This window comes from Rhinoraja longicauda, chromosome 5 (genome assembly GCF_053455715.1).
Source record: "Rhinoraja longicauda isolate Sanriku21f chromosome 5, sRhiLon1.1, whole genome shotgun sequence".
Taxonomy (NCBI): domain Eukaryota; kingdom Metazoa; phylum Chordata; class Chondrichthyes; order Rajiformes; family Arhynchobatidae; genus Rhinoraja; species Rhinoraja longicauda.
Window position 1 is genome coordinate 34,972,206 of NC_135957.1, and position 20,516 is coordinate 34,992,721.

The window sequence follows — 20,516 nt, forward strand, 5'->3', positions numbered from 1 at the left end:
ATGTTTAAGAATTTTTCTAAAGTCTCAAAGTTAATAATTATAGGCATTACACTATTTTGGGCAACGTGATTAGTATGTGACTGCTGCATGGGCTTTCATTACAAAACATAGCTGCAAGTGCACAACACATCCACAGTCCCCCTCTCTTGATTTTTATAGGCACGATAAACTGTTTTTTCTAGTTCCATTAGGTTTACCTTTGTTTATTTTACACATTTTTGTTAAAGCTATATAGAACATTGCCATGAAACAGGCCCATTTTTTGATTTCAACTTCTACGTTGAAATCCCCCTGTAAACCAAGTCATTTTTCTCAACACTAAATAATTTCACAATGTTTATATTTCTCTTGAGATCTGTATTATTAATGAGATTTTTGCATTGGAAGTACCAGTGCAATTTTTTTTTGCCCAGCACACTTGTCACAGATGTCCCATTAGGTTGGATAGAATAAATCTCCTTTGTACTTAAGGTAATACTGAAATTAACTGGAAGCTAACGGAATCTGATTTAAAGGTGCATGATCCATTCAGTAATAAGAGTGAATATGGGTCATCCAGAATTGCTATTAATTAACTGTTGTGCTGGTAATTGCTGTCTTGTTAAATTTAATCTTAATAGGTGCGGGTATTTTTGGTCTTATTATTGTAGCCGTCGAGAGTACCAATGCTGCTACATTGAGTTTGCTACCAAAGTGATCAAACTATAAGAGTGGCTGAGCAGCAGATGATGGTATTTTAACATTATATTAGAGAATGTAATGCAGAGGTGCAAATTCCTGGTTTGTGTCAGATGTGGATGAGGTAGTGGGTGGAAGGTTCTGGCTTTGACAACACTGTCAAGACCTAAGAACTGGTATTAAATGTTTTACTCAAAATGATTCCCTTACCTATGCTGTTCATTTGAAAATAGAAATAGCAAATTCTATAATTCTAAACGTATGATATTAAATGTTAGAACAGAGTTTGTAAATTAAAAGGCGGCTTAACATTTCATTACAACTGGAAATTTGAAGATAAATGAGCTATTAAATAGAACCAAATAAAACAGAGATAAGGCCTGAATGACTGGATTTTTTTTTTGAAAAGCAACAAATTGAATACCAGTGAATGATGTATAAAGACAATGTTCGTGAGGTAATTAAAAGGAAACCAAATTAAAGTGGAACAAAGGGGAACAAGTCGGCTGAGCAAGTCGACGAACGCCACAAGAACAAAAAGAGTAAGAGGGAGAAATTGGCATTAAATTACAGCAATCTGGATTTAAAAATATATACTGGAGCTAGAATTGTGAAACGTAATGGCCCTGTGCTCACTCAGTCGCTCGATCTCTCGCACCCTCGAGAAGGGTGATGATTAGACCAGAGGTGGCCGAATGCAGAGGCCTCTCCCCCAAAATGGGGTTCAATTGCCCAGAATTCAGGGCTGCAGCTATAATCACATGTATACTCTGCATTAAAATTAAAATATAATCACATGTATACTCTGCATTAAAATTTGATAAGCAAATCAACGCTGTGGTAAAAGCCAGCTTCTTCCAACTTCGAACCATAGCTAAAATCAAACCTTTCCTCCAATTCGACGACACAGAAAAAATCATTCACGCTTTCATTTCCTCCCGCCTAGACTACTGCAACTCCCTATACACTGCGATCAGCCAATCTTCCCTGTCCCGCCTGCAACTGGTCCAAAACGCCGCAGCGAGACTCCTGACGGGTACCCGTAAAAGGGACCACATCACCCCGATTCTGGCCTCGCTCCACTGGCTCCCTGTACGGTACAGAATCAACTTCAAGCTCCTCCTATTCACGTATAAAGCCCTAAATGGACATTCCCCCCCCTACATCAAAAATCTTCTAACCCACCTCTCTAACTCCAGGTCCCTCAGGTCGGCCGACTTGGGGCTACTCACTATCCCGCGGTCTAGGCTTAAGCTCAGGGGTGACCGCGCTTTTGCGGTTGCAGCTCCTAGACTGTGGAACAGCATTGCTCTCCCCATCAGAACGGCCCCCTCCATCGACTCCTTTAAGTCCAGGCTCAAAACCTATTTCTACTCCCTAGCGTTTGAGGCTCATTGAGGAAGCGCTGTGAACTGTTTGCGTGCTACTGTATGTTTAATTTTTTTCCTTAGTACCTAATCAGATGTACAGCACTTTGGTCAACGTGGGTTGTTTTTAAATGTGCTATACAAATAAAATTGACTTGACTTGACATGTCAATATTGCCAAACATTTTAAATGTATTTAAATGTATTAATATTTTTACTGAAAAATGACAAACATTTTTAGATGTTAAACAGAAATATATTGAAACAATTTAAAAAAGTTAATTTCCCCTTTGTCCTTTTACACAAAAGGACAAAAAGTGCTGATCTAACTCAGCTGACAGGCAGTATCTCTGGAAAACATGGACGAGATCCTTCCTAATGATACCGGGTGAGGCAGAACATAGGTGAGGGGTGGGAAGAGAGAGAAGAGATGGGGGTGGTTCAGATGGTACTTCAAATTGGAGAATTCAATATTGGGTTGTAAGCTTCCCAAGCGGAATATGAGATGTTGCTCCTCCAGTTTGCATATGGCCTCACTCTGGCCTAGGACAGAAAGATCAGTTTAGGAATGGGAAGGGGAGTTAAAATGATTAGCAAACAGGAGATCCAGTATGTCTTAGTGGACCAAGCAGAAGCGATCAGCGAAGCAGTTGCTGAGTCTGCATTTGGTTTCGCCAATGTACAGGAGGCCACATCTGGAACACCAGATGCCAAATGGATAAGATTAGAGGAGGTGCATGCGAACCTCTGTCAAATATGGAAGGAATGCCGAGGCCACCAGATGGAGGCGAGAGAGGTGGTTTAGGGACAGGTGTTACAACTCCTGCAGTTGCAGGGGAAAGTACCTTGGGAGGGGCCTGTTTGGATGGGAAGAATGAGTGTAATCATTTCATGATTCTTATATTTCTCTTAATATTAACAAGATTTTTAATACAGACCAAGAAGTTGCGGAGGGAATGGCGTCTGTGGAGCATGGAAAGGGGTGGAAATGGGAAGATATGACTGGTGGTAGGAACACATTGGAGGTGACGGAATGTCGAGGATGAAGTGTTGGATGCAGAGACTGGTGGGATTAAAGGTGATAACCAGGAAAATTCTCTCCTTGTTCTGTCAGGGGGAGGGGAGCAAGAGCAGAACCACAGGGCACAGAGGAGAGGAGAGTGTGTGAGGGATCCATCTATGACAGAAGGGGGGAAATCACTTTTATTAAAGAAAGAGGACATCTCCGATGTCCCAGAATGGCAAACATCATGGGAGCAGATGTGACAGACGGAGGAATTGAGAGTAGGGAATAGCATCTTTGTAAGAGGCTGGGTGGAAGGAAGTGTAGTCCAGATAACTGTGGGAGTCGGTAGGTTTGTAATACATGTCAGTTGATAGTCTGTCCCCTGTGATGGAGACAGAAAGATCAAGAAAGGAGAGAGAAGTGTCAGAGATAGTTCAGGTGAATTTGAGGGCAGTGTGTAAGTTAGTGGTTGTTAATAAAATCATCAACTTCTGCACGGGCGCTGGAGGCAGCTCCCATGTAGTCGTTGAAGTAGCGGAGAAAGAGTTGGGGGATGGTGTCAGTGTACATCTCAAATAAGGACTGTTTGATGTAATTGACAGAAAGGCAGGCAGAGCTGGGACCCATGTGAGTGCTCATGGCTACACCTTTAACTTGGAAAAAGTGAGTAGCCAAAAGAGAAGTTGTTGAGGACAAGTTCCACTAGTAGTGTTAGTAGAGGGAGATTGATAGGGTCTCTGTTTGAAGAAGGACCGGAGAGCCTCGAGGCCTTGGGGGATGGTGATGTAAGCAGACTGGACATCCATGGTAAAGATGAGGCAATGGGGGGCTAGAAATTGAAAGTTATTGAAGAGTTGAAGACTATGCGAGGTTTCGTTTAGTTGAGAGATACAGCGTGGAAAATGGCCCCTCGGCCCACGCCGCCCAGTGATCCCCGCATATTAACACTATCCAACACCCACTAGGGACAATTTTTACATTTACCAAGCCAATTAACCTACAATCATGCATGTCTTTGAATTGTGGGAGGAAACCGAAGATCTCGGAGAAAACCTACGCAGGTCGTGGGGAGAACATATAAACTCCATACAGACAGCACCCGTAGTCGGGATCGAACCCGGGTCCCCTGGCACTGCATTCGCTGTAAAGCGGCAAGTCTACCGCTGCACCACGTGTCTCAGATGTAGGTGGGAAGGACTGGACAAGGGGGATAGGATGGAATCAAGGTTCGTGGAGATGAGTTCAGTGGCGCAGGAGCAGGCAGAGACGATGGGTCTGCCAGGACAGTCCTGCTTGTAGATTTTGGGGAGGAGATCGAAGCGGACAATGTGGGGCTGGGGAACAATAAGATTGGAGGCTGTGGATGTGAGGTCATGACGTGATCAGAAACAGTCTGGGAGATGCTGGCTTGGTGTTTGTCTGTGGGTCATGGTCAAGGGATAGGTTTAAGGAGGTGGCCATGAGCTAGCGCCTGGCCTCAGCACAGTGCAGGTCAACTAGCCAGACTACCACAGCACCTCCCTTGTCGCGGGTTTAATAACAATGTTGGGATTGTTGTTCGTGAACTGTCAGTTGAATTGAGACTGGAGTGGGTGAGGGTATTAGAATTCTCCCTTTGCCTTCTAATCTGCAGGCAAGAAATTAATATTGAAATCCACAGGGTCTCACGTCCCATATCAGCACTCAATGGGAAGCCCAACTATGGAGCATGGTGACTGATTCAATGCCATCTGTCAGTCAACAAGTCCTGGAGTGTGGACATCATCAGTGTGAGCACTGATGTATGAGTTTTACTATAGTTTCAATAGCAGCTAGCTGATAGTTGCAAATGGAACTGCGAACACTGGCAACTAAAATATGTTTCCGTTTTTCTGTAAACAATATTGATTTGAAATTCTAGCTATAATCACAGATATTAGTTACATTTCGTTCTTACAATCCTGTCTGCAATGGAGTTCCTTTTTCCTCCTCAGGCTGTAGTAACACACCACTTCAAGCTTATCAAATTGAGAAAACGGTTAATTTTGTTACACGGTGGAAACAAAACTCAGACAAATATAACTAAAAACCTGCAATCATTCATTCTCCATTTTGAGCAATTTTCTGTAAAGTGTCTGCTGAAATTGGAAGTCTCAATTAGCACATGATTCAAAGTTTCAGATTTACATGCAAGGATCACAAATCCAATCTAGACCAGCCTTCACAACTGACAATCTTCCTCAACTCCATCGGCAACTTCTCCACATTGTGACCCTGGCATAATCAGTTGACCCTGGCACAATCTGACATTCCTAAATTCCTTCTGGGATCTTGGGAGCCATTCTTGTCAGTTCTCCCTGCTTCAAAATGGAGTGGTAGATGGTTACTGCTCCAGTGTCTCAACACAGGCTGATGAGGCATTACCGTCCTGTTTTCTGCCCTGTGCACTTCTAGATGGAGCTTTGCGTTTTTCCCATTGAGCAAGAGAATGGTGGCATGCATTCATTATTATGATGTCTATATTAAATGTCTACTGCATTAACTTTGTAGAATATTAAGAATCCTTTTATACCTCTGTAATTATTGCATATCTTGCTTTCAAGTGCCACTTTAAAACCAGCGATATGAGTGATGAAGTTTGTCTTTTATCATCTATTTAGTCTGGTAAGCTCATGACATCTTGCCCTGCATGTCTCATTTAAGCTTTGTCCCTCTCACTTCAAAGTCACTGAAAGTAAGCACGCAGGTACAGCAGGCAGTGAAGAAAGTTAATGGCATGTTGGCCTTCATATCAAGAGGAGTTGAGTATAGGAGCAAAGAGGTCCTTCTGCAGTTGTACAGGGCCTTCGTGAGACCACACCTGGAGCATTGTGCAGTTTTGGTTTTCAAATTTGAGGAAGGACATTCTTGCTATTGAGGGAGCGCAGCGTAGGTTCACAAGGTTAATTCCTGGGATGGCGGGACTGTCGTATGTTGAAAGGCTGGAGCGACTGGGCTTGTATACACTGGAATTTAGAAGGATGAGAGGGGATCTTATTGAAATATATAAGATTATTAAGGGATTGGACATGCTAGACGCAGCAACATGTTCCCGATGTTGGGGGAGTCCAGAACCAGGGGCTACAGTTTAAGAATAAGGGGTAGGCCATTCAAAACACTCACAGCTGATCTACACCGACCTCAACTTTTACTTCCAGTCCTCAAATCCCTGATCTTTCAAAGACATACTTTTCTTCAACTTAAATTCTATGATCTAGCTTCCAAAACTCTTCACTATTCAGAATTTCAGAGATTCACCACACTTTACGACGAAGATATTTCCCTGCACCTTCATGTTAAATGACTAATCTATTATTTTGAAAATTATATCCTTTCAAGATTTTCCCACTTTTGATAGGGCAAGCCTCATATCCAATGAATTAACCTGGTGCATCTCTTTTGGACCAATGTGGCAGGGGGAGGATAGGGGAGGGGAAAGGGAGAAATGGGTGGGAATCCACCAAGCCAAGCACTTATTTTTCCCTGCACACTCCCTCCCTCCCCCTCACCCACTGTCCCCGTTCACATATATTCCTTCCTCTGGCTTCACATTTCATATCTCTTCTATCCTGATTGTCAGATCTCAGACTTTGTCTTTTCATCTCTAACATTTGTCCAACAGCCAATCAAAACTACCCCCTCACCCATGTCCACCTATCACTTGCCAGGCTTTGGTCCACCTCACCTCTTCTTGCTTCCCCTCCCCCCTCAAATCAGTATGAAGAAGGGTCCTGATCCAAAACATCGTCTATTCACTTTCCTCAGAGATGCAACTTGTCTACTTTTTCATCCAAGTAATTCATCTGTATCACAAATAACAAACACAGACCTTCAGCCAAAACTATACTGTCACAACTACCCTCCATAAGCCAATTCCGAATCCATACTACCAAGTCTCTGTGAATCTTGTGTATCCTAATCTTCTGGAACAGCCAAGCATAAGGGACTTCATCAAATGCCTTATGAAAACCCATGTAAACAACATCCACTACCCCATCCTACCCTCAGCAATCACCTTCCTTGGCTCCTCAAAAACCTCACGCAAGTTTATAAGCCATGACCTGCCCCGCACAAAGCCAGTCCCTGATTGGCCAGATTCTCTTCCAAAATGTAAGTAAATTGTATGCCGAAGAGTTCTCTCCAATGATTTCTCTACCACTGATGTGAGTGCAGGCCTATAATTATTTTGGATTATCCCCATTTTCCTTCTTCATCAATGGCGCAACATTGGCTGCTCTCCAATCGTCCAGAACCTCGTCTGTGGCTGGAGAGGATGCAAAGATCTTCGTCAAGGCTCCAAGAATCTCCCCTCTTGTCTCTGTCAATAACCTGGGATAGATCCCAGTGTTAAAATCATTTCTCTTAAAAAAAGTTAACAGCACATATGTACTGAAGAAAACTTGCAAGGTTCTGGCTCAATTCATAATCACATCACTTTTGTTCCACGTTTTAATTCAGATGAAATCACTTCTGCTTCTGTGCAGATATACCCATCAAATTTTACTCCACAGGTTTCTACAAATTTGTTTCGACAGCTGTTAATGAAAACTCAGTAAATTGAAGTGCAAATGGAAAACCAGAATTCACTCCCTTTAAAAAGCTGGTGAGGATGGGTTAATTAAAATGTTCAAATCTGAAAGTAACAGGTTTTGTTCAGGTATTAACAGATATGAGATGACGTTGTGTAGATGAAATTGATATATTGGTCAGCCATGATCTAATTGAAAAATATAACGGACTCAAGAAGCTGAATAGCATCCCGATTGATCTTTCATTACGATTGGAAGAATGTACAGATGTGATCCACACTGGGATTCTGACAATTCCAGGGAACACTGCATTGCTAAATGCTTAGTTGATAATTTATTTCTACGAAGCAGATCCACAATTTTTAGTTTCTGCTGAATCTGCTACCATAACTCTTGGGCATAGCACTATTTGACACAAACTGATACTTACGTGTCTTCTCCATTCATGGGTGGCCAAGCCTGAAGCAGCAGAACCAAATGCTGAAATTCAGATCCTGTGTTACTGGATTCAAGCAGTTCCAAAAAGAGCTGAAAACGTTTCTCTTCATTCTCAATGTCACTTACGTTAACCTGCCAATGACAATATTGCAGGAACATCAATTAATTAAATACTTCAACACACCTTGGACAGCTTGACATTAAATTACTGCTTGAACAAAGATTCTGCTTTTGTTTTAACATAAATGCAGTTGGTATCCTTAATTTTCTTCAATGACAATATGACAGTACACGACACCTGTGAAAGTCATGTTTTGCAATATCAGCTGATTATAAAACAAAATTATAGGTCCAAGTGTAGGAAGGAACTGCAGATGCTGGTTTAAACTGTAGACACAAAAAGCTGGAGCAACTCAGCGGGACAGGCAGCATCTCTGGAGAGAAGGAATGGGTGACGTTATTGTGCATCATCACTACATACAGTGCCCTCCACAATGTTTGGGACAAAGACCCATCATTTATTTATTTGCCTCTGTACTCCACAATTTGAGATTTGTAGTAGAAAAAATCACATGTGGTTAAAGTGCACATTGTCAGATTTTAATAAAGGCCATTTTTATATATTTTGCTTTCACCATGTAGAAATTACAGCTGTATTTATACATAGTCCGCCCATTGTGCACTGTCGCTGCACTGCACTGAACTTTAAATGTGTATCCCTCAACCTTGATTATAATGATGTATGACTGCAAATGACTCAAAACTTTAGAAACAACAATTGTATTGAGGTTGGGATCGATTAGAATTAGGACTGGTAAGCAAAATGAATCAGGAAATGACAGCAGTGAAATCAAGCCATGAGGCATGAAGCCAAGGCCATGGCCAGAAGATGGGTTTTCAAAGGTAAATTTTATTTCCAAATACTAAAGAGATGTTTAATTGTGCTTGGATGACAAATACCAACCTATTCATTGTAACATTAGACAAGATTGCAAGAAATTTCGAAGTTGTAGATTTAGCCCAGTCCATCACACAGACCAGGCTCCCCACCACTGACTCCATCTACACTTCACATTGCCTCAGGATAGCAGCCAACATAATCAAAGACCTTTTCCATTCTGGTCATTCCTTGTTCTCTTTGCTTCCATCAGTAGAAGATAAAGCTTGAAAGCATGCACCACTGGACCATAGCAGCTTCTTCCTCTCTGATATCTGGCTTCTGAATAGTCCTTTCATAAGCTAAAGTACAGTCTGATTCTCTTCGACCTTATTCTGGACATTGGACTTTTTTTCGGATGAGCTGCACTGCAATGCTGAGAACTATATTCTGCACTATGTAGGAAAATAACTGCAGATGCTGGTACAAATCGAAGGTATCACAAAATGCTGGAGTAACTCAGCAGGTCAGGCAGCATCTAGGAGAGAGGGAATGGGTGACGTTTCGGGTCGAGTCCCTTCTTCAGACTGATGTCAGGGGGGGGGGGCGGGACAAAGAAAGAATATAGGTGGAGACAGGAAGACAGTGGGAGAACTGGGAAGGGGGAGGGGAAAAGAGGGCCAGAGGAACTATCTAAAGTTGGAGAAGTCAATGTTCATACCGCTGGGCTGTAAGCTGCCCAAGCGAAATATGAGGTGCTGTTCCTCCAATTTTAGGAAAATAACTGCAGATGCTGGTACAAATCAAAGGTATTACAAAATGCTAGAGTAACTCAGCAAGTCAGGCAGCATCTAGGAGAGAGTGAATGGGTGCCGTTTCGGGTCGAGACCCTTCTTCAGACTGATGTCAGGGGGGCTGGATAAAGAAAAGATACAGGTGGAGACAGGAAGACAGTGGGAGAAGGGGGAGGGGACTTGGACTATCTCCAACATCTTCCTACCGTTTCTGGATCTCACCATCTCCATCACAGGAGACAGACTAGTGACTGACATCTACTACAAACCCACTGACTCGCACAGCTATCTGGACTACACTTCTTCCCACCCTGTCTCCTGCAAAAAGTCTATCCCCTACTCCCAATTCCACCGTCTACGCCGCATCTGTGCCCAGGATGAGGTGTTTCGCATCAGAGATGTCCTCATTCTTCAGGAAACGGGGCTTCCCCCTTCCATTATAGATGAGGCTCTCACTAGGGCCTCCTCTATATCCCGCAGCTCCGCTCTTGCTCCCCCTCCCCCATTCGTAACAAGGACAGAATCCCCCTTGTCCTCACCTTCCACCCCATCAGCCAGCATATCCAACAAATCATCCTCCAACATTTCCGTCACCTCCAACTGGACCCCACTACTGGCCACATCTTCCCATCTCCTCCCCTTTCTGCGTTCCGCAGAGACCGTTCCCTCCGTAACTCCCTGGTCCACTTGTCCCTTCCTACCCAAACCACCCCTCCCCAGGCAGTTTCCCCTGCAACCGCAGGAGATGCAACACCTGCCCCTTTACCTCCCCCCTCGACTCCATCCAGGACCCAAACAGTGTTTCCAGGTGAGACCGAGGTTCACCTGCACCTCCTTCAACTTCATCTATTGTATCCGCTGCTCTAGATGTCAACTTCTCTACATCTGCGAGACCAAACGCAGGCTCGGCGATCGTTTCGCTTAACACCTTCACTCAGTCCGCCTTAACCAACCTGATCTCCCGGTGGCTGAGCACTTCAACTCCCCCTCCCAGTCTGACCTTTCTGTCATGGGCCTCCTCCAGTGCCATAGTGAGGCCCACCGGAAATTGGCGGAACAGCACCTCATATTTCGTTTGGGCAGCTAACAGTCCAGCTGTATGAACATTGACTTCTCCAACTTTAGATAGTTCCTCTGTCCCTCTCTTCCCCTCCCCTTCCCAGTTCTCCCACTGTCTTCCTGTCTCCACCTATATCCTTTCTTTGTCCCGTCCCCCTGACATCAGTCTGAAGAGGGTCTCGACCCAAAACGCCACCCATTCCCTCTCTCCTAGATGCTGCCTGACCTGCTGAGTTACTCCAGCATTTTGTGATACCACTCTGTATCTTTGCTCCATCTAGTGTACTTATTATTAGCTTGATGGTATTTATGTATTGTATTACCAAGCATCTTTCTCGCCAATGTCCGGTCACTCTCCAACAAGCTGGATGAGGTAAGGCTGTGGATCAACACCCAGCGATCCCTGAAAGACTGCTGCGCGCTGATCTTCACGGAGACGTGGCTCAACGCGCTGGTCCCCGACGGGGCTGTGGAGCTAACAAACCGCTCACTACATCGTGCTGATAGAACAAAGGATTCCGGTAAGAGCAAGGGCGGTGGGCTCTGCATCTACATTAACAATGACTGGTGTACCAACCACTCCGCAATAGAGAGCTACTGCTCCCCAGACCTGGAGTACTTACTGCTTAAATGTAGGACATTCTATCTGCCGCGGGAGTTTACGTTGGTCATCATCATGGCCGTATACATTCCCCCACAGGCTAATGCTAACCTAGCACTAGCACAGCTGCACTCGGCCATCAGTAAGCAGCAGGATTGCCCACCCCAACGGTGCCTTCATTGTTGCAGGGGACTTCAATCAGGTCGACCTACGAGCCTCGCTCCACAAATTCCATCAGCATGTGCAGTGCCCTACCAGGGGCTCAAACACACTGGATAAGGTGTACACCAATGTAAAGGACGTCTACAGAGCTCTCCCCTGCCCACCCCTGGGACAATCCGATCACCTCTCACTGTTTCTACTGCCCGCATACAAACCCCTCATCCGCAAGACCAAACCCACAATAAAGACGGTCAAAATATGGCCCGAGGATGCCACCCTACAACTCCAGGACTGCTTTGATCGCAACGACTGGGACCTGTTTGCACAACAGGCCACCTACGGTTCAGAGGTAGACTTGGAGGAATACGCATCCACTGTACTCTCCTACATCAACTGCTGTGTGGAGAATGTCACGGAGGACAAGGAGATAAAGATGTTCCCAAACCGGAAACCCTGGATGAACAAGGAGGTACAGAACCTGCTGAGGGCACGCAACAATGCCTTTAAATCTGGTGACACTTCAGCATACAGTATTGCCAGGTCAAACCTGAACAAAGGTATTAAAAGGGCCAAAGACACCCACAGGCAACGGGTGGAAGACCACTTCAACACCACGGACACCAGAAGCATGTGGCAGGGTGTCAGGGACATCACTGGCTACAAGAGCAGCCCTGCCTGCCCCCACAGCGATATGGCACTGACCAACGAGCTTAACACCTTCTTTGCCCGCTTTGAAACTGGCAAAACCACCTTGAGTGAAAGAACCCCAGCCGAGGCGGTGGGACAGGTCTTGCAACTGAACACACAGGAGGTACAACGCGCTCTGCAAAGGGTCAACCCACGCAAGGCTGCAGGACCGGATGGAGTTCAAGGAAGGGTACTGAAGGACTGTGCTGAACAGCTGGCTGAGGTATTCACCAGGATCTTTAACCTGTCATTATCTCTAGCTACGGTCCCCAAGTGCCTGAAGTCGGCTATCATAGTTCCGGTGCCGAAAAAAACAAAGATCTCCAACCTGAACGACTACCGCCCGGTTGCGCTAACGCCGATAGTCATGAAGTGCTTTGAGAGGCTGGTCCTCTCACACATCAAATCCAGCATCCCTGACTCACTGGACCCACATCAATTTGCATACAGGGCAAATAGATCCACAGAGGACGCCATCTCTCTGGCTCTTCACACTGTCCTGACTCACCTAGAGAGACAGGGCACGTACGTGAGGATGCTATTCATAGACTATAGCTCCGCCTTCAACACGGTCATCCCCACCAAGCTCATCACCAAACTCCACCAGCTAGGCCTCAGCTCGTCATTATGTGACTGGATCCTGGACTTCCTGCTAGAACGACCGCAGGCAGTGAGAATGGGCCCGCACCTGTCCTCCACTATCACCCTGAGTACCGGCACACCACAGGGCTGTGTTCTGAGCCCCATGCTCTACTCCAGGGCTGGGAACTGAATATTCAGGGGTACACAACGTATAGAAAAGACAGACAGGTGGGCAGAGGGGGTGGGGTTGCTCTGATGGTAAGGAATGATATTCATTCCCTTGCAAGGGGTGACATAGAATCAGGAGATGTTGAATCAGTATGGATGGAAATGAGAAATTGTAAGGGTAAAAAGACCCTAATGGGAGTTATCTATAGGCCCCCAAACAGTAGCCTCGACATAGGGTGCAAGTTGAATCAGGAGATAAAATTGGCGTGTCAAAAATGTAATGCTACGGTGGTTATGGGAGATTTCAACATGCAGGTAGACTGGGAAAATCAGGTTGGAAATGGACCCCAGGAAAGAGAGTTTGTAGAGTGCCTTCGAGATGGATTCTTAGAACAGCTTGTACTGGAGCCTACCAGGGAGAAGGCAATTCTGGATTTAGTGTTGTGTAATGATCCTGATCTGATAAGGGGACTAGAGGTAAAAGAGCCATTAGGAGGCAGTGATCACAACATGATAAGTTTTACTCTGCAAATGGAAAGGCAGAAGGGAAAATCGGAAGTGTCGGTATTACAGTATAGCAAAGGGGATTACAGAGGCATGAGGCAGGAGCTGGCCAAAATTGATTGGAAGGAGGCCCTAGCAGGGAAGACGGTAGAACAGCAATGGCAGGTATTCCTGGGAATAATGCAGAGGTTGCAGGATCAATTTATTCCAAAGAGGTGGAAAGACTATAAGGGGAGTAAGAGACACCTGTGGCTGACGAGGGAAGTCAGGGACAGCATAAAAATTAAGGAGAGGAAGTATAACATAGCAAAGAAGAGTGGGAAGACAGAGGATTGGGACTCTTTTAAAGAGCAACAAAAGTTAACTAAAAAGGCAATACGGGGAGAAAAGATGAGGTACGAGGGTAAACTAACCAATAATATAAAGGAGGATAGCAAAAGTTTTTTTAGGTACGTGAAGAGGAAAAAAATAGTCAAGGCAAATGTGGGTCCCTTGAAGACAGAAGCAGGGGAATTTATTATGGGGAACAAAGAAATGGCAGACGAGTTAAACCGTTACTTTGGATCTGTCTTCACTGAGGAAGATACACACAATCTCCCAAATGTTCTAGGGGCCGGAGAACCTAGGGTGATGGAGGAACTGAAGGAAATCCACATTAGGCAGGAAATGGTTTTGGGTAGACTGATGGGACTGAAGGCTGATAAATCCCCAGGGCCTGATGGTCTGCATCCCAGAGTACTTAAGGAGGTGGCTCTAGAAATAGTGGAAGCATTGGAGATCATTTTTCAATGTTCTATAGATTCAGGATCAGTTCCTGTGGATTGGAGGATAGCAAATGTTATCCCACTTTTTAAGAAAGGAGGGAGAGAGAAAACGGGTAATTATAGACCAGTTAGTCTGACATCAGTGGTGGGGAAGATGCTGGAGTCAATTATAAAAGACGAAATTGCTGAGCATTTGGATAGCAGTAACGGGATCATTCCGAGTCAGCATGGATTTACGAAGGGGAAATCATGCTTGACAAATCTACTGGAATTTTTTGAGGATGTAACTAGGAAAATTGACAAGGGAGAGTCAGTGGATGTGGTGTACCTCGACTTTCAGAAAGCCTTCGACAAGGTCCCACATAGGAGATTAGTGGGCAAAATTAGGGCACATGGTATTGGGGGTAGGGTACTGACATGGATAGAAAATTGGTTGACAGACAGAAAGCAAAGAGTGGGGATAAATGGGTCCCTTTCGGAATGGCAGGCAGTGACCAGTGGGGTACCGCAAGGTTCGGTGCTGGGACCCCAGCTATTTACGATATACATTAATGACTTAGACGAAGGGATTAAAAGTACCATTAGCAAATTTGCAGATGATACTAAGTTGGGGGGTAGTGTGAATTGTGAGGAAGATGCAATAAGGCTGCAGGGTGACTTGGACAGGTTGTGTGAGTGGGCGGATACATGGCAGATGCAGTTTAATGTACACATCCACACACATCACACATCCACGGCCCTCAGCCTCAGTACCGGCTCTCCACAGGGCTGCGTGCTGAGCCCCCTGCTCTACACCATCTATACACATGACTGCACCCCCGCCCACCACAGCAACACCATTGTCAAATTTGCGGATGACACTACGGTGGTGGGACTCATCACCGGGGGGGACGAGTACGCCTACCGGGATGAGGCGGAGCAGCTGACAGTGTGGTGTGGAGAAAATAACCTGCTCCTCAACACCTTAAAGACAAAGGAAATAATAATAGACTTCAGAAAGAATAAAACGGACATGGTACCATTAACTATCAGAGGGGACTGTGTGGAGAGGGTGGCGGATTTCCGCTTCCTGGGAATCCATATTGAGGAGGACCTGACGTGGAGCGTGAACACCTCTGCGCTGCTGAAAAAGGTCCAGCAGAGACTGCACTTCCTGAGGGTGCTCAGGAAGAATAACATCACTCAGAGACTGCTGTTGTCCTTTTATCGGTGCTACATTGAGAGCATCCTAACATACTGTGTATGCGTATGGTACACCAGCTGCACAGCGGCTCAGAGGAAAGCGCTCCAGAGGGCCATTGACAACGCCCAGAGGATTGTCGGCTGCCCTCTACTTACCTTGGAGGACTTACACAGTTCCCGCTGCATCAAAAAATCCCAGAGTATTATAAAGGACATTTCCCACCCCGGACACTCCCTGTTTGAACTGTTACCGTCAGGCAGACGGTACAGATCTACAAGGACAAGGACAAACAGACTTAAAAATAGTTTTTACCCCACTGCTATAAAGGCACTAAATGTAGCCGCCAAGGAACGCAGGGGCGATACATAATAAGAGACTGTGAAATCGACAGAAGGATGTAGGGTTGGGTGTTTATGCGTGCTATTTTCATGATATTTATTTTAGTTGTTTATCTTTTTTAAAATATTTTACCTTGTATGTATCGTTAGCTTTTAGAAATGTTTGAATGGTGCACTGACTGGCTGACATTTTACAATTTCGTTGTACATGGCTCATGTTACAATGACAATAAAGGAAATATTCTAATATTCTATATTCTAGATAAGTGTGAGGTTATTCACTTTGCAAGCAAGAATAGAAAGGCAGATTATTATCTGAATGGTGTCAAGTTAGGAGGAGGGGGAGTTCAACGAGATCTGGGTGTCCTAGTGCATCAGTCAATGAAAGGAAGCATGCAGGTACAGCAGGCAGTGAAGAAAGCCAATGGAATGTTGGCCTTCGTAACAAGAGGAGTTGAGTATAAGAGCAAAGAGGTCCTTCTACAGTTGTACCGGGCCCTGGTGAGACCGCACCTGGAGTACTGTGTGCAGTTTTGGTCTCCAAATTTGAGGAAGGATGTTCTTGCTATGGAGGGCGTGCAGCGTAGGTTCACTAGGTTAATTCCCGGAATGGCGGGACTGTCGTATGTTGAAAGGCTGGAGCGATTGGGCTTGTATACACTGGAATTTAGAAGGATGAGGGGGGATCTTATTGAAACATATAAGATAATTAGGGGATTGGACACATTAGAGGCAGATAACATGTTCCCAATGTTGGGGGAGTCCAGAACAAGGGGCCACAGTTTAAGAATAAGGGGTAGGCCATTTAGAACGGAGATGAGGAAGAACTTTTTCAGTCAGAGGGTGGTGAAGGTGTGGAATTCTCTGCCTCAGAAGGCAGTGGAGGCCAGTTCGTTGGATGCTTTCAAGAGAGAGCTGGATAGAGCTCTTAAGGATAGCGGAGTTAGGGGGTATGGGGAGAAGGCAGGAACGGGGTACTGATTGAGAGTGATCAGCCATGATCGCATTGAATGGCGGTGCTGGCTCGAAGGGCTGAATGGCCTACTCCTGCACCTATTGTCTATTGTCTATTGTCCCTCTTCACACACGACTGTGTTCTTGCATTCGACACCAACACCATTGTCAAGTTTGCAGACGACACAACGGTGATCGGGCTTATCACCAACGGGGATGAAACAAACTATAGAGCGGAGGTGCAGAACCTGGCGGACTGGTGCTCGGATAACAACCTGTCCCTAAATACCACCAAGACCAAGGAGCTGATCATCAACTTCCGTAGGTCACATAACGGGGAATATGCCCCGATCTCTATCAACGGGGACAGTGTGGAGAGAGTGTCCAGCTTCAAGTTTCTGGGCACTCACATTTCGGAGGACCTAACATGGTCCAATAACACTGCTGCGCTGGTCAAGAAGGCACAACAAAGACTGTTCTACTTAAGAACACTGAAAAAGTCTGGTCTACCCCAACAGCTGCTGCCGACCTTCTACCGCTGCACCATAGAGAGCATCCTAACGCATGGCATCCCTGTGTGGTATCTCAGCTGCACGGAGGCAGAAAGGAAAGCTCTACAGCGGGTAGTCCATAGAGCTCAGAGGGCCACCGGAACACAGCTACCAGACTTGGAGGGCATCTACAACACACGATGCCTCAGAAAAGCCACCAGCATCCACAAAGACTCTTCACACCCCTGCAACAGTCTGTTCGAACTCCTTCCATCGGGCAGACGATACAAGGCCTTCTACGCCCGCACCTCCAGACTCAGGAACAGCTTCATCCCCAGGGCCATAGCTGCTATGAACCGGTCCTGCTGAGCCGGATGGCCACAACGCATAGATCAACTTGCACTTTACCCTGTCTAAAAACTGTTCCAACTATTTCGTTTCGTTGGGTTGCTGTTAATTACTTAAATTATTGCATCGTATGGGAGGCGCATTCCCAATCTCGTTGTACCCCTGGGTACAATGACAATAAAGATATATTGTATTGTATTGTATTGTATCTGATTTGATTTTATAGCATGCAAAACAAAGGTTTTCACTATACATTGGGGCAAACGACAATAATAAATATAAACAGTAGATGATCTAGGGTGTCCACATCTATTTTCAACAGCGAATGAAATGTGATGAATTCTACAAATTATGCATTGTGACAGAACTTCCACTGTAAAAACGGATTCTAAAAATCATAAAGGCTACAGATGTTGGGGGAGTCCAGAACTAAGGGTCACAGTTTAAGAATAAGGGTAGGCCATTTAGGACTGAGATGAGGAAAATCTTCTTCACCCAGAGAGTTGTGAATCTGTGGCATTCTCTGCCACAGAAGGTAGTGGAGGCCAATTCACTGGATGTTTTCAAGAGAGAGTTAGATTTAGGTCTTTGGCTAAAGGATTCAAGGGATATGGGGAAAAAGCAGGAATGGGGTACTGATTTTAGATGATCAGCCATGACCATATTGAATGGCAGTGCTGGCTCGAAGGGACGAATGGCCTACTCTTGCACCTATTTTTCTATGTTTCTAAGTCTCTACTTTCTGGTGCCCAATTATAGACGCACAGTACAGAATTCCGAGCACATTACGGAACCCATCACCACGAGTGAAGTGTAACAAGGGAATTCTAACAGCACATTTTCTCCCTCTAGTGGATAAAATAAGTCTCCAAGATCTATAGTCATGAAAGGAACAAGCCTGCTGCAAATCGAATACCTTTAAATTATAAACGTAATTAACTATTCATTACTGTCTCAGCATCTATTATGTCTTAAAATTCAAATACTATTTGCCTCAATGTAGTTTAAATTTTGCAAGACCTATTTTATCCCCCAGCATCATCACATCCACGAGAGCTTATATTTATAGTGCCGAAAAATTAATTAAATATTAAACTCTCTTTAATATCCACAGTCTGACCAAGAGGATTACATTCTCCCACACAATTTAGTGACTGTTGATAAAATTGGCATCATTTATATTCATGCACAAGAGGCTGCAGGGAAAACAGTATGCATGACTTGCACTGCCAGGTGAAAAATAAAATGGTAAAGGGTTGGGGGGAGCAAGACTGAGAAGAAAAAAGAGTGGAGGGAAAGCGAGATAAAGAAAAGGATAAGGGAAAAGAGAATGGTAAATGCTATAAAGAATTGCAAGGATAGAGAAGAGGAAATTGGGAGGGATGGGAGGGCAGGATTGGCATAAGAGCTGGCACAGCACACGAGTGTGTACTGCAGGCAGGGAGAAGGTGAGGACAAAAAACATCCAAGGAAAGAGAGCAGGTGAAAAGGGAGAGGCAGAGGAGGAAAGGGAGGGAGCGGGGGGAGAGAAAGAGGAAGGGGGCAGGGGAAGGAGCGAGAGAGGAGGGGGAGGGGAGAGAAGGGGGAAGGGGCAGGGGGAGAGGGGGATATTTGAACTTATTCAGACAAATTAAAAATCTGATGTGGGATAAACTTATAAATATTGTCAATTTAGAAAAATGTATGTTGATGAACTCAAATAATTACAAAATGTAAATAACTGAAAACTTCCAATTATTGCTGAATGAGATTTTGCTGAATAAAAGTAACCATCTGCAATTTAACAGATGGCAGATTGCGATTCTCTTCTGGAGAAATAAATCCAGTGCATTTAAGCAAAAATGCTGAGTTAATTATAACAATGACTCAGATTTATTTGAGTCTAATTTTGATTAAAAGTTTCAAGGCACACTCAAGCAGACTGCTGACACTGATTTATTGCAAACCAGAATTTACCGCTGGCTAATAGAATCTTGTTTCCTGTATGATTATAAGATGGATTTTTCCACTACACTGAAACACGCCTTTGAAGGGTAGGTGTTTGCTTTTAGTTTCAGCTTGCAAAGAAGCATCAATATATAATACTTAACTTTCACAATGACCGCACTTCTTTTTACGTATTAATTTTTTTGAGTGACTGCCACTGATCATGGCAACATTTATTGCCTATCCCTGACTGTTTTTCTAAAAGAAAGTTTTGGTGAGCAGGATACCTGAACTGCAGTAGTCCATCTGATGAATTGAAGTGCTGGACTCCAGCACTTTGTGTCCTTTTGTGTAAACCAACATCTGCAGTTTCTTGTTTCTACTGTAAGCAATGGAATTCCTGGATTTCCATGTAGCGTTCAGAAGGAATGACATTGGTATAGTATTGTCATATCATGATACACTGAAAAACCTCTGTGCTATCCAGGTAAATAATCATGATTACAATCAAACCATCCACGAGTACAGCAAGTAGAGCAAAAAGAGAGAGGTGATAAAGTGCAGAATAGTGTTACTGTTGGAGAAAGTAGTTAAAAAAATGTATTGGGGTAGATTGAGACACAGAGGATGCATCCTTATCTTACGAGAGATTCATTCAAGAATCTGATAACAGGGAAGAAGCTTATCTTGAATCCTGTGGTACGTGTTTTCATCCTTTAGCTCAAAGGGGAGAAGAATGAATAACCGGGGCAGCGAGTGGTCCTTTATTGTGTTAGTTACTTTCCCTGGACAGAATCGAGTACATAGAGTCAATGGCGGTGGGGCAATTTCTTGCAGGCTTGGGCAGAGTATTTGCTAAGTTAAGCAGTGAAACATCCCAAGAGGTTGATTTCAATAGGCAGCAATTGGTAAGAGTAATTGGAAATTTCCTGTGTAATACATCTATAAGCCAGGATGGTACATGCATCGGAGGAGCATCTACAGGTACTGGAGGTTGTGTGTACCTGCTCCCCTTGCCCTGTCTGGTGGGAAAATTCATAGC

At 44.6% G+C, this 20,516-nt stretch overlaps 1 protein-coding gene across 1 annotated transcript in view; it reads right to left on the reverse strand.

Annotated features, from left to right (window-relative positions):
- Nucleotides 1–20,516, reverse strand: part of nbas (NBAS subunit of NRZ tethering complex) — a 191,864-nt gene that overhangs the window by 17,989 nt on the left and 153,359 nt on the right. Inside the window, exon 49 of the mRNA XM_078399277.1 lies at nucleotides 8,029–8,168. Within this exon, the coding sequence (XP_078255403.1) occupies nucleotides 8,029–8,168 (140 nt within the window). The remainder of the gene's footprint in view (nucleotides 1–8,028; nucleotides 8,169–20,516) is intronic.